Below are 14,582 nucleotides of genomic sequence, written 5' to 3'. Positions count from 1 at the left end.
TTTTTATTTTATAAATTATTATTTTATTATTCATTTATTATGTTTATTAATAATTAAAAACAAAAACAATAACGAATTAGATCTTCTATTAATCGTAATAATTTTTTGGCAATTTCAATCGATTAAAAGTTTATCTTTGATCCGTTACATCCATTGAGGGTTGTGAAATCGTGTTTCTTAAAAAATCAATCGATTGGATTAACAAAACAATCGATTAAATTTCAGGTTTCCATAACTCAATCAATTGGACTTTAGGTTATCACAAAAAATAATCGATTAAAAGTTGCAAGGCAGTATGGTTTGCCCAAAAATCAATCAATTGCCGAGGCAAAAGAATGACAAATATTTCCAGGCTTCTTCTTTAATTTTCTTATTATCCGCTGCATTCCCCTTTTCCATAAGTGCTTGAACAATGCGTCTGTACATCATCTCTATGGTCCTCGCCTGATAATATAATATGTGCTGAACGGTTCCTCTTCTTGACCCTCCGACCACATCGGAATCACAACATACACAACAAATTTGTCCCCCTTTTTAATCTTGCTAACAATTTTAAGTGAAACCTTAATTGGGATCAGATTCAATGCCTCATAAATAGTGTCCTTTTATTCCATGCCATTCACAACACGACTCCAATCAAATTCACTTCCTATGAAATATTGACTCTCAATATAGATAAAATTCTTTGCTCGCCGAATAGCTTGAATATAAGCATCTTGAATCCTCCGATCTATCATCCTGTTCTTCCCATTCACAAGCTCAGCTTCAGACGCTGTTTTAATCGATTGTTTTGTGATAACCTGAAGTCCAATCGATTGAGTTTTGGGAAACCTGAAATTCAATCGATTGTTTTGTTAATCCAATCGATTGATTTTCTAAGAAACACGATTTCACAACCCTCAACGAATGTAACAGATCAAAGATAAACTTTTAATCGATTGGGATTGCCAAAAAATTATTATGATTAATAGAAGATCTAATTAGTTATAATTTTTATTTTTTATTGTTAATAAACATAATAGATGAATGATAAAATAATAATTTATAAAATAAAAAATAATTTTTATAATTAAATAAAATATATGGAGTTAATTTGTAATTAAAATTAAAAAATGATTATTTAGCAGTTATTAAAAAAACTTAAAAAACATGTTTTGTTATGGAACCATTTAATGGTCCAAACATTTTGGGACCATCGAATCCGGTGCCAGAAGTGAGGTGCATAGTTATTAGATTATAATTATCAACTTAAATATATGTCTTTACAAAGAGAAAGTCTAACGCCAGCACTTTTGTTGAAATCTGGTCAGTACTTAGACTTAGTTTGATAAAACTTTTACTTTTTAAAGGTAGCTTATAAAAGTTAACTTTTAAAAGATGACTTTTTAAAAGTTGTAGCATTTATGTTTGGTAAATCAAATAAAAAATAGTTTTTAATAAAAACAAGCAACATTAATTGCGTTTAGTAAAATAACTTTTGAAAATTTAAAAATACTATAATAGACATAAATGTAAGCATTAAATTTGAAAATTAGTTAACCATATGAGGTTATATTAGACTTTTAAATTTTGAAAAGTACAAGCCAACTTTGGAAAACTCTATCTTAGGTGCTTTCAAAAGTACCCGATCTTTTAAAAGCTACAAGAACAAGCACATGATCATTTTGATTTACCAAACACAAAATGAGGAACTTGAGCTTTTAAAAAGTATAAGCACCTTTTCAAAAAACTTTACCAAACCAAACCTTAATCATCAAAAGGAAAATGATTAATCCTACACCATTAGATGTCATCTCACACCATTAAAAATATTGATGATGACTAATTGATGGCTAAACATCACAAATTCTGCTGCCTCCTAGCACTCTTTTTTTACAAATATACAAGTATAATAACCCATGCCATGCACGTGATAAAATTGAAATTATAATTTTAAGTTGTTTTGTTAAAATTTATTTTGAATTATAATCATTTGATTAATTAAAAAAGTAGCATGTCATGTGTTGTTCGTTTTTTCTTACACCGGTGTTAACTGTTAGGATTTGGTTGAATTAGTCCCACATTGCTCAGGATAGCAAATGGAGTGGGTGGCCTAGGCTATAAATATGAGGCTAAGTTCTCCATTTGTTTTTGCACCAGTCAGAAACACTTTAAGCTTGTATCTGATTTTTCTTTTCCTCTGTACTCTTTATTAGAGAGTGTTGTGAGGTGTAGTTAGATATTTGCTTTGAGAGAGTGTGGGTGTATTGGGGTGCCGGTGAGAGAAAGAAGTCTATGTGTTGTAACAATTTTCACATAGTGATATTCTCTGGTTGTCATTTGACAACGACCGTGGTTTTTTCTCCGGTAATTGGAGTTTCCATGTTAAATTCTTGTGTTGTGATTGTGTCTATTTTATTTCTCTGTCAAAGGTGTTTTCTCAAGGGGGAATGGTGTATTATTCCCAACATTAACTGTATCAACTCTAATATAGTTATTAATCGTTTTTACTAATCTACTCTAATGGTGAGCATGTGACGGCGCGACGGGTTGGTGGCGATGGCGACTGGCGAGCACGTGACGGCGCGACGGTTTTGTTCTTTATGTCGTTGAGTGGTCGTTAGGTTTGTTTACTTATTTGGGTTTAGGGTTGTTTGTGGGCTTGGTTGTAACAGGTAGCAGTTAGACCCCAATTGAAACCACAGTGTGCACCTTATTTTTTCCTCATTTCTAAACAAAAGCAGGAATTAAGAGAAATAAGTAGTAATATATCATGAAAAATATAAAAGATTTTGCATATGAATAAGATTATTTCTTACTTCTTTGTTTATTATTCTCATCTTGAAGACTTAAATTTCCTCCTCGCGTATGGGTGACAACTAACAAGAGAAGTTTGTATTAGAAAAGTTTGTGCCAAGCATCCCCAGGTAGTGTTGACTGTTGGGAGCCAAGCAGTATAGCCTCCACTGATTTAACATTCAAAATTTTAGACTAAATCAATCACATTAAATAAAGATGCATATAGAGGGGAAAAAAGAGAGAAACATAATAAGAGCATGACTAACACATATGCATGTTTGTTGTTAATCTTAACCCTTTTCTAAATAACACTTAATTCTCATGCATGATTGCCATCATAATAATTGAAATCGCGTAGCCTAATCTATTTAGCAACTTAAAAATGGGGTTTTAACCAAGTTTTTTGCAGCAAAAATGAAGAATATTACCAACGACTTCTCTTGAATACTCAAAGAGGATGTATGAATCTTCGAGATATAAGAACAGTAGGAGGAACAATTTATGCTACGTATAGAGATGCATGCTTTACCCTTGGACTCTTTGCAAGATGACAGAGAATTCATGGATGCAATTAAGGAAGCAAGCTCATGGGCCTCAGGATCATATGTTAGGAGGTTATTTGTCGTTCTATTAACATTCAACAATATCTCAAGACCAGAACATGTTTGGAATAGATGTTAGTATGAACTCTCAGATGATATTTTGTATCGACAGAGAACCGTGATGAACATGAGGGGTGAGTTTTTATTAATTGCAATTATAAAAGTTCTTCATTATTGATCATTTTTAGTTTGATTGAATTTTTATAGTATCGTATAATATGCAGAGTTAACCATGTCAGATGATGAGATTAAGCAGTTGTGCTTAATAGATATAGACAAGATCTTACATTCCTATGATAAAATCTTGAAAGACTATCCTCCTATGCCTTTAGCAACTGAAGTTGATAGTTCTTTGTTAACCGAAAGGGTTATTAGGGAAGAGCTAAACTTTAACAGGGATGATTTAAAGAAAAATGCCTTAGATATGTTAGCCATCGCAACACCTGAGCAGAAATATGCATTCGATAAAATTGTTACAACTATGTATTGTGATTAAGGGATTTTTTCTTTGTATTTGGTCATGGAAGTACTGAAAAAATATTTCTCTAGAACCTTATGTCTGTCTCAAGGGGTGATATTGTGTTAAACATTGCTTCAAGTGGTATTGCATCTTTACTTCTTTCCAATGGAAGAACGGCACACTCAAGGTTCAAAATACCGCTGAATATAACTGAGTATTCTGTATGTAACATCAAACCTGGTTCCCCTCAAACAATGCTGCTATTGAAAGCCAAACTTATAATTTGGGATGAGGCTCCAATGGTTAGTAGGTATTGCTATGAAGCGCTTGATAAATGCTTGGGTGATATCATGAGATTTTCTCTAACATATAACAAAGATTTGCCATTTGGAGAAAAAGTGGTTGTACTAGGTGGAGACTTTAGACAATTTCTTCCTGTTATTCTACGAGGATCGAGACAAGATATCGTTCATTTAACCGTGAATTCGTCTTGCCTTTAAAAGTTTTGTCAGGTGCTCAAACTAACAAAAAACATGAGACTCTCTGTAGGGACGACTGCTTCAGATCAAGAGGAGACAGAGCAATTTGGTGAGTGGTTATTGAAAGTTGGTGATGGTCTAATAGGTAACAATATGGATGGTGAATCTAAGATATGTCTTCCAGGAGATATTGTTATTCTTTCTTCGGACCAGGCATTTGATGAGTTGGTTCATTTTTTTATCCAAATATTTTGGATAACATGTCCTCAAATGATTTTTTCAAAGCAAGAACTATACTGACTCCCATGCTGGAACATTGTTGAAGAGGTCAACAACCATCTTATGGCTATCATTCCTGGAGGAAAAAAATTATATCTCAGTTCAGATTCGATTTGTATGGATGAAGGGAATATGGAGAGTCAACTAGATCTCTATGGTCCTGAATTACTGAATAGCATAAATTGCTCTGGTTTGCCTCCACATAAATTAATATTCAAAGTTGGTGTTCCGGTGATATTACTGAGGAATATTGACCAATCCAGTGGTCTTTGTAATGGTACAAGGCTACAAGTTAGGAAGTTTGGAAATCATGTCATAGAATGTGAAGTCTTCATGGGTAACAATGTTGGTCATATTGCTTTGATTCCAAGAATGAATATAGTACCAACAAATGAAACCGTCCCAGTTAGATTCCAACGAAGACAATTTCCATAATCGTATCGTTTGCCATGACAATTAATAAATTTCAGGGACAAACTTTATCTCATGTTGGATTGTACTTGTCCAAATAAGTTTTTACACATGACCAACTATATGTGACACTTTCAAGAGTTAAGAGTAAGAGAAGTTTAAAAGTTTTACTTATGAATCACGTAGGAATGTCTGCAAATTCAACCATTAATGTTGTTTATAGAGAAGTCTTTGAAAAAATAGAATTCTAATGTAAATATTTTAATTTTATTTTAAATTCTGTATCAATATATAATTATTTTACTTAAAAAAAAGTGTAAAATGATTATTACTCATTATTTTTAAGTTAAACTTTAATTTAATTGCTACTAATATATTATAATATATATTATAATTTATACATATTGAATTACTAATATGTAAATTTTTTTTAGTGTGTAATATACAAAAATATATTTAACCAATAATCTACTTATCTACTTAATATATTAAAATTGGGTTTTTCCCCCAACTAATGGAAGTGAGGTGTCGATTTCACATGAATCTATTTTTCCGCCAAAATGAATGCACTATTTCGCTTCTAAGTTTATTTTATAAAAATATCTTTATTATACTTATACTATAATTAGCATTTAAGTAATAATACATAATTATACTAATTTAAAAAAATATCTTTATTATAGTTATATAAAATCAATATTTAATGCATTATTAAACTATATCAATTATCAATCAAAAATATTTTTAATCATTTTAATAATAATAATAATAATAATAATAATAATAATAATAATAATAATAATAATAATACCCACACGGCCACACATTATCTTTTCTATCTTCTTTTACTTTTTTAATTGCTCTTTTTAGTTAATTTTAATTGTTTATTTTACTTTTACTTCTCATATATAGATTTATTATAATTCATCACAGATTCTTTTTTAATTTAAGTGATTTTTTAGGTTATATTTTACTATTGATACTTTTATTTTATTTAGTGTATTTTTTTAGTCTGTGTTTAATATAATAATCTATAAATATCTATTCTATTATGTAAAAATTAAATTTTTGCACTTAATGATAAAACTGTCGTAACATGTTTATGATGGTATTTTTCGATTTATTTCTTTTAACTCATTAAATTCATTTTATTATAATAAATTAATTATAACTTCTATCAATTAATTAATTGTAATTCAAATTGAATGATTATTTTGTTACAAAATTATTATTTTCTAATCTATTTATGGACAATACATATATTAATTATAATAGTAAATTAAGCTATTTCATCTCATTTATTATTATAAATGCTGAATTAAATAAGTTATTATTACTTTTGATTTAGAATTAAATGAGAATAAAATCAAAGATACTATTTTATTTGGTCTTTTGGATTTAATGAATGTCACACTCAAATATAAATAGTGAATTCCGGATTTTAGTCTCCAACACATCAAAGTCATCTCCATAACTCTTTTTCCATAAAAGAAATTTCGATTCAACTCTATCACGGAAGGTTTTCAAAGAACAAAGGAATGATCTGAACTTGCACAAATTCTAAATGTTCGAACTTACGATGTTGTTTCAGTTGGTTGTCCTTATGAGAATGACTCTAATCTATACGTGTCTAAGGACTAGAATAGATTAAATATTATTTAAGTAATTTATTTCTAATATTGGTATTTGATTAAATTAGTTTTAGAGAAATTTAAATTGTTGACTCAATTTATATTTTATTATAATTCATCACAGATTCTTTTTTAATTTAAGTGATTTTTTAGGTTATATTTTACTATTGATACTTTTATTTTATTTAGTGTATTTTTTTAGTCTGTGTTTAATATAATAATCTATAAATATCTATTCTATTATGTAAAAATTAAATTTTTGCACTTAATGATAAAACTGTCGTAACATGTTTCTGATGGTATTTTTCGATTTATTTCTTTTAACTCATTAAATTCATTTTATTATAATAAATTAATTATAACTTCTATCAATTAATTAATTGTAATTCAAATTGAATGATTATTTTGTTACAAAATTATTATTTTCTAATCTATTTATGGACAATACATATATTAATTATAATAGTAAATTAAGCTATTTCATCTCATTTATTATTATAAATGCTGAATTAAATAAGTTATTATTACTTTTGATTTAGAATTAAATGAGAATAAAATCAAAGATACTATTTTATTTGGTCTTTTGGATTTAATGAATGTCACACTCAAATATAAATAGTGAATTCCGGATTTTAGTCTCCAACACATCAAAGTCATCTCCATAACTCTTTTTCCATAAAAGAAATTTCGATTCAACTCTATCACGGAAGGTTTTCAAAGAACAAAGGAATGATCTGAACTTGCACAAATTCTAAATGTTCGAACTTACGATGTTGTTTCAGTTCGTTGTCGTTACGAGAATGACTCTAATCTATACGTGTCTAAGGACTAGAATAGATTAAATATTATTTAAGTAATTCATTTCTAATATTGGTATTAACATTACTATTAGAAAAAAAAAACTGTTAATATGCGGATGAATAGAGAATGAGATTCTCTCAACGCACAAATACTAGTACTTTATGTACTCCATCATGTTTAAAGAAACATGGAATTTGATTTAGTTAAAAATCACTGTTTGTTAAATATTTGGGCTACGTTTTAGAAATATTGCTAAATTAACAAATTTCTCACTAAATCAATTTTTTACCCATATGAGATATGGATAAGGCATAAGCTGAAACTCAAGAACATTAGAGTTTGGAGATGTCTTATATGTGTTAAGAGATTGCACAATAATAGAATTGATATTAAGTCCAATAAATGAGATTTATTGGTTGCCCTAAAAAATAATGAGATTATTTTTATCACTCTTCTTATGACAAAGTGTCTGTGATAAGATGTTAAACTCCTTTTTAGAAAAAGGATTCCATCTTAAAGAAAGAGTGGGGGTACAATTACTTTTATTAGAATTGTATACCACTCAATAGAGGATATACTTTCTCCTGAAAGGATAAAATGTTTGATCGTCAAACTAACTTTTTGAAAAAGTAGCCTATTTGTATAAATGATACAATTCTATAAAGATAGATCTAATGGTTACTTAGATTCTTTATAATCATGTTCAATAAGGATTGTCCTTAGAATAAAATTATGCACTATTGTAGTGGAAGATTTCATATTTTGAGAAAACGTCATATTTATTATGTACTAGGTGTATTTTACAAAAGGTTAAACAAACATGCTCAAGAGTAAAAGTGTTTAAGGTCAAAAGAGTTTTGATAAATACAAATGTGCATTAAAAAATTATACACATGATTGATTGGCTCTAGTGCAAGTGGGAGATTATTGTGATAATAGTATGCCCAAGATCCAATCTATCATTATTGGCTCTCGTGCAAGTGAGAGATTGTTGGAAATAAGTAGTATGACCACAATCCAATCAATCACGTGTCAAATAATTTGTTATTGTTATTATATTAAAATGTTAATATAATAACGTCCTTGATTAAATTTAGAGATTTATCATTGTGATAGTGATCATAATATTGAGAGATAAATTTTTTATAATTTAATTTAAATTGTTCTTGGTCATAGAATTATTAAAAAAGATATTAATAATCTAAAAAGATATTTATATATATAATGATCTTCATTGGATGAAGATTAATATATCTCATTTATTAAATTATATATATAGATGGTGCATATAGAGATATGACCATTGAATTGACTCACTTTGGGAATTCCTAATGGTTATAATTACCGTATATTTGTCAATAGGATATTCTCAAGATGAACATAGTAATAGAGTTTCCTTTGACCTGTGACTGTCATAGTAATTAACAATGTATTTATTATACTTTGATTCCGGACACCTAATACCTTAGAGTGCTAGTTGAATGGATATTGGGTATGATTTAAATACTTGTAGAATTAATAATTAGTTAATAAGGAATCCGTCAACTCTCGGTAAAGAGTTTGAGCTCTATGATTATAATGACTGAGATGAATAAAACCTTGGCCAAGGGGATTGAATGAATGAAGAAATAAGTTTCTTAGGTCATTCACAGTTCATTATAATAATGGTAACAAGTTAGAGTTTGACAATTAAACCATACTCTAAAGGTTAACCAAGAGCTGAAAAGATGGAAGGAATTATACTTTGTTCTTCTGAGGTTCTTAGTAAAAATATATTACTTCATACTACCGGGTCATTGAGGAGTGTTGCTAGACGCCAACCTTGATTAGTAAATTTAGTATGACTAATTTACTACCTGCTTAATATTGAACCTATGGGGTCACACACTGACGAGTGTTCTAATCTTTGATATATAATTATTTAATTATTTTTTTTATTTGATCGAATAAATAATTATATTAATTCAAATGAAATATTATTATATTCTTGAACAAAAAATATAATAATAGTATGATAATTGAGAATATTAAATGAGATTTGAGAATAATTAGTTATTCCATTTCTAAATTTGAATTCTAAATTTGGATGAGATCCTAACTGATTCTGTTTCAAATTGAGTTATGATATGATTCATAAAATTTGAAAGATTCAGATTTGGAATTTCAATATATGATTTAAATTTGAATTGAGAATCAAATTTAAAATCAGTAACAAATCTCATACTATATATATGTATGCCAAGAGTAGAGGAATGCAATACAGACGAGAATAACAAGAGTTTTACTCCGTTACCTCTACACACATAAACGTATGTGAGCCTGATTATTGGAGAAAAATTTTATGGCGTACAAAGAATTGCAAGAGGTTTCTCAATTTAGATCAGATGTCCATTGGTCAAGGAGTTGACAGTAAAGGTTGGTCTTGGTGTGGATACGCATAGCGCCTTCGTACCATCGAAGGAGAAAGTGATTTTTACTAGCGTACACAGGTATTTAGATCTTATCTATATATTGTATATTATTGGAATAAAGTTTAAGCACAAAATAGGTCTTTAAGGATTACTTTCTTTTCTTCCTCTGCGTGTTATGAACACATGGTAATCCTTCAATTATAATTTCAATCTTATCACATGCATGACACGGGTTAAAATACAGAGTTTCTATTTGAATTATAATTTATATATAATATATAAAAATATTAATATAAGTTTACTCTATTGTAATTTTTTCTCTTCTTACTTTTCCTTCCATCCAACCAAAAGAAAATTTTTTCTCTATTTTCTTTCCATTCATTTTTTCTTCATCTAAACACACACAAAAAAATATACTTTTCTTTCCATTTTATTTTCTCTCATTTTCTTTCTTTCTATTTTCTTTCCTCTTATTTTTTATCTTATATTCAAACAATAGTTTAGTGTTTATCTATTTATCTTCTATTAATATTGTTATAACAAGGATACATGTGACAGTATAAAAATGATATAACCTAAACTTTGATTATTTGAGAATTTATTGAGTGGCTAGAATAGCTCCACGTCACAAACCAATGAATGCTAGTAATAGGGATGATCACAAAAATAGCCAAAAAAGGTATTTGTAGGGATTACTCATATTTTGGGGCTAAATGGGGACTAGTGAAATCCTCACGACCTGCCATCCGAAAATGGATGGGGACTTGGGGTGGCAAACAGGCCAAAATCCATCAGGTTGACCCGCATAACCCGACAAAAAAGAGGGTTGAGCTGGAAATTTGAGATTGCCAAACTTAAAAAGCCTGCCTACTCCACAGTCCTGCACCGCCTAATCCATGAGTTTTGGCGGGTTTCGGTGGGACGGTGCAGATTTTTTCGCTGGGCCAAGCTTTTATTTTTTTAAGACCATTTTTTTACAAATTTCTATTATGTTATTAATCTACAAGAGAATGAAGATGATAATTGAAGATCTTCTAAGTTATATTTTGGATTATATTTTTATGTTTGATTGATTATAAACTTGAAGATGTTTAATTATATATTTTAGACAATATTTGTTTTGCTTTGGACAATATTGATTTTATTATTTTGTTTTAAAAAAATTGGTTTATAATTATGTTTATTACATATTTATAATTATAATTTTTATATTTTTGGAAATTATAAATTTATTGAAATTATTGTGAAATTATATATATTGTTTAATATTTAATGGTTTTTAAAAAAAAAAAATGAGAGCCTGCCAACCCGCCAGCCTACTATTAGACGGGGTGGGGGAGAAATTTAAGACCGCCTTACTAGGTGGGGTGGGGGCAAGCTAGCCCACCAAATCGCGGGCTTTTGGTGAGACAGGACGGACTTTTCTGTTTGCCACCCCTAATGGGACACAGACATAAGTATCCGCCCTATGGAATAAAATTATTAATTTATCCTAATTTATATATACATAAATTCATTTCTTGAATTTAGTAACCCTAATTTCTGCCTCCAATTCGAATTCTTCCTTTTTCTTTCAAACTCATTCTCAGCCTCGATCCCCTCTCTCTCTAGCTCACTTTCTCTGCCTCTCAAGTTCGTCACTACGTTGCTCAGTATCGTCCCAAAAAATTATGTTATGTTATTATGTTGGTATATGTTTTTATGTTTTCTCCTTTTGAAATGTTATTTTTCATAACGAATATGTTATAAATTGTGTTGAATTATATTGAACTGATTATTTTATGATTATTATATTATGTCTTTTTGTATTAATTTTTTTCAAAAGTTTACCGAGGAGATCTGCATTCCCTAAGGGGTAATTAAACAAGAACTTGCAATGACAGAAAAGGAATGGGGGCATTTTCTTTAAATAGTAGTGAGGGATCGGAAGGGGGCTTCTCACGCTCCTCTGAGTACTCATTACTATATCTAACTAGTAACGGAGATACAATTTGAGTCAATTTAAGAGGGGATGCGTGAATTTCATCTGCATTGGGCCTTTAAGGTAATGAACCTAAGTTGGATTTGGGACCCTAACAATAGATTTTAGTTGATCTTGCTTGCATTGAGGTCTTACTAGACCCAAGTATATCTTGGATTAATATTTTGAGTCATTATTATAGCAAATACTATACTAATATTATAACATTTAGTATATGTAAAAGTTGAATATATTTACAAGATATCTTTTTAATTCAAATTAAAAAAATTTAATTATCTATTTTTTTAGTTTTAAATATTATTTTTTAATATAACAAAAAAATAAAAATAACAATAATAACTCACATAAGTTTTATTTTGTTTCAATTTTGTCCCAAAAGTTTTCGATTTGCATCAAATATACCCTTGACGGCTAATTTTTCAAAAAATTTAAGACCAATTCAACAACAATTTCATAAGAACAACCCTCAACACAAGCAAATCAAACATCATTTTCATACATTATTGTTAGATTGGTTTTAAATTTTTTGAAAATTTAGCCGTTGGGGGTATATTTGATGCAAATCGAAAACTTTTGGGACAAAATTGAAACAAAATAAAACTTAAGAGTATTTTTGAAACTTTTACCAAACTTCAGGGACAAAAAATATACTTTACCCAAATTTAAATTATTAAAATTATTAAATGCTAAATATTTTACATCTAACCAATTTATTTTTTTATTAAAATTAAAAAAAAGAGTCATTGATCAATTCTAAATTTAAATTTAAATTTGAGTAAGAAAATAAAAAATATTTTAAATTTTATCTCACTAACCAGAATTAATTTCAAGACAAGAAATTATTTTGCACATCATATATATTGTGGGATAGTATGATCATTTACTATTTTTTAATGGTAAATATTGTCAAATAAAATGGTGTAAGAAATTAGAAGAAAATACATTTATAAATTTAGAAAATATTAATTTATTTTTCAATAGAATAAATTATATATTGAATAACAAAAGTTATTATTGGTTTCTCTTCACACTAACTAATACTCAATGATGGTGTTTCGGTACACCATGTTATCAAGAAATATTAATCGATCTAATAACTTTTGTAATGACATAAGTTTATGAATTTGAAAATTTAAAAATCATTTCATAACATGTGAAGTTTTAACAAGTAACAATGTTGATCATATTGTTTTGACTTTAAGAATGAATACGATACCAATAAATAAAATTGTCCTAATTAAATTTTAACAAAGACAAAAATTCATAAGTATTGCTATTAATGAAAAATTAATCTATTTTAAAGATAAATACAATTGTTTTCTACGAATTTCCTAACTCGACAAGTCGAGGATTAATCCACCACATATTGATACTCTGTTTATTAAGGGTGAGATTCGAACTCCAAATACTTGCTTAAGCAGACAAATGAGATAACCGTTCAACCAATCCAAATTGATTAAAATAAATATTAATTATTTTTAATATTTTAAATTATAAAATATTTATAATAATAATTATTATATATATTTTTTATTTAAATTTAAATAAATTTTTTTTATATAATTTTATGTATACAGGAACATACACTAGTTTTTGGATCGGATGTAAATTAATTCTACAAAAGAATGAATAATAAAAATTTATAAAATTTGAAAGGATCAATCAAGTCACAATAATTTAAATTAAATTCGACTAAAAAATAAATTCAAATCGATATAATGCAATTATACAAATTGTAAAATTATATTGTAAATAAAATTAAATTGACAAACTTAAATTACAATAAAGTATATTTATTTCAATTATCAAAGATTATGATTTTCTAAATGAGATATATATCTTATTTTTATGCTGTAATTATTTTGTCGATTTTTAGCAAATTGATGGTGGTTCGATATTTAGTGGTCTGGGAGCGAAACCTACTTCTCTATGCGAGTACCAATTTTTTAAAAGTGCATCAAAAGCGTCTTCGATTAGACAGGTAATTGGATAAAGGTGAATTAAAAACTCGTAAAACAATAAAAGAAATAAATAAACAATATTTTCAAAAAGACAATGTACTGAAATCGGAAAAGATTGCGTTGAAATTAAAAGAAAGCGTTAAAATGCCTTTAACTGAATCAATTAAAAGTAAACAATGCAGAAATATAAATTGAACAAAGATGAAGATAAAGAATACTTGGAAAAATAAACTTGCTTAAAACATAAAGTTTACAAAGGAATAAACTGAAAGAATGAAACGATGGGAGGAACCCTACAGAAAAGTTACTCGATTGAAAACTCAGAAATTTTCTGGGATGTGAGTGTGCTTGAGTGTTTTCTGAGTAAAAGTTCCAACCTTTATTCACTAATACTTCTTAGTATTTATAGGCTAATCCTATATAACTGACAATTAATTTACAATTAATTACAATTAAACATAAAATTTCAAATTTGAAGTGCAGTCTCTCTTGGTAACCGTTTCCGCCGCATGATTGTAGATATTTCCATAATTTCCTCGTGTAATAAAAGTCACTAACTCTCCCACTTCTATGACTATTCGATAAGCTCATCGAAGACCTTACTTAATCTTTCTAATCGAATCTCCTTATTTGATCAGGCCTACTCGATTAACAAGCACAATCGAAATCCAAATCAGCGCCCATTACTTCCAACTTCGAATTCATGCGTATATTTTCTCGAAAAACCATGCCTGACCCATTTCGAATTGATCCACTCTTATCGAAAATATTTTTTCGATCAACATTAA

The 14,582-nt window shown here is 28.4% G+C and overlaps 1 protein-coding gene across 1 annotated transcript; it reads left to right on the top strand.

Annotated features, from left to right (window-relative positions):
• LOC107614824 lies at positions 3,613–5,033 on the top strand. The gene is made up of 4 exons (XM_021111690.1): positions 3,613–3,863; positions 3,950–4,142; positions 4,353–4,547; positions 4,647–5,033. Exons 1-4 carry the CDS (start codon positions 3,613–3,615, stop codon positions 5,031–5,033), a joined length of 1,026 nt encoding a protein of 341 aa, XP_020967349.1.

The sequence above is a fragment of the Arachis ipaensis genome, chromosome B09, assembly GCF_000816755.2.
Source record: "Arachis ipaensis cultivar K30076 chromosome B09, Araip1.1, whole genome shotgun sequence".
Lineage (NCBI taxonomy): Eukaryota > Viridiplantae > Streptophyta > Magnoliopsida > Fabales > Fabaceae > Arachis > Arachis ipaensis.
This window is presented reverse-complemented; position numbering and strand designations above follow the sequence as displayed.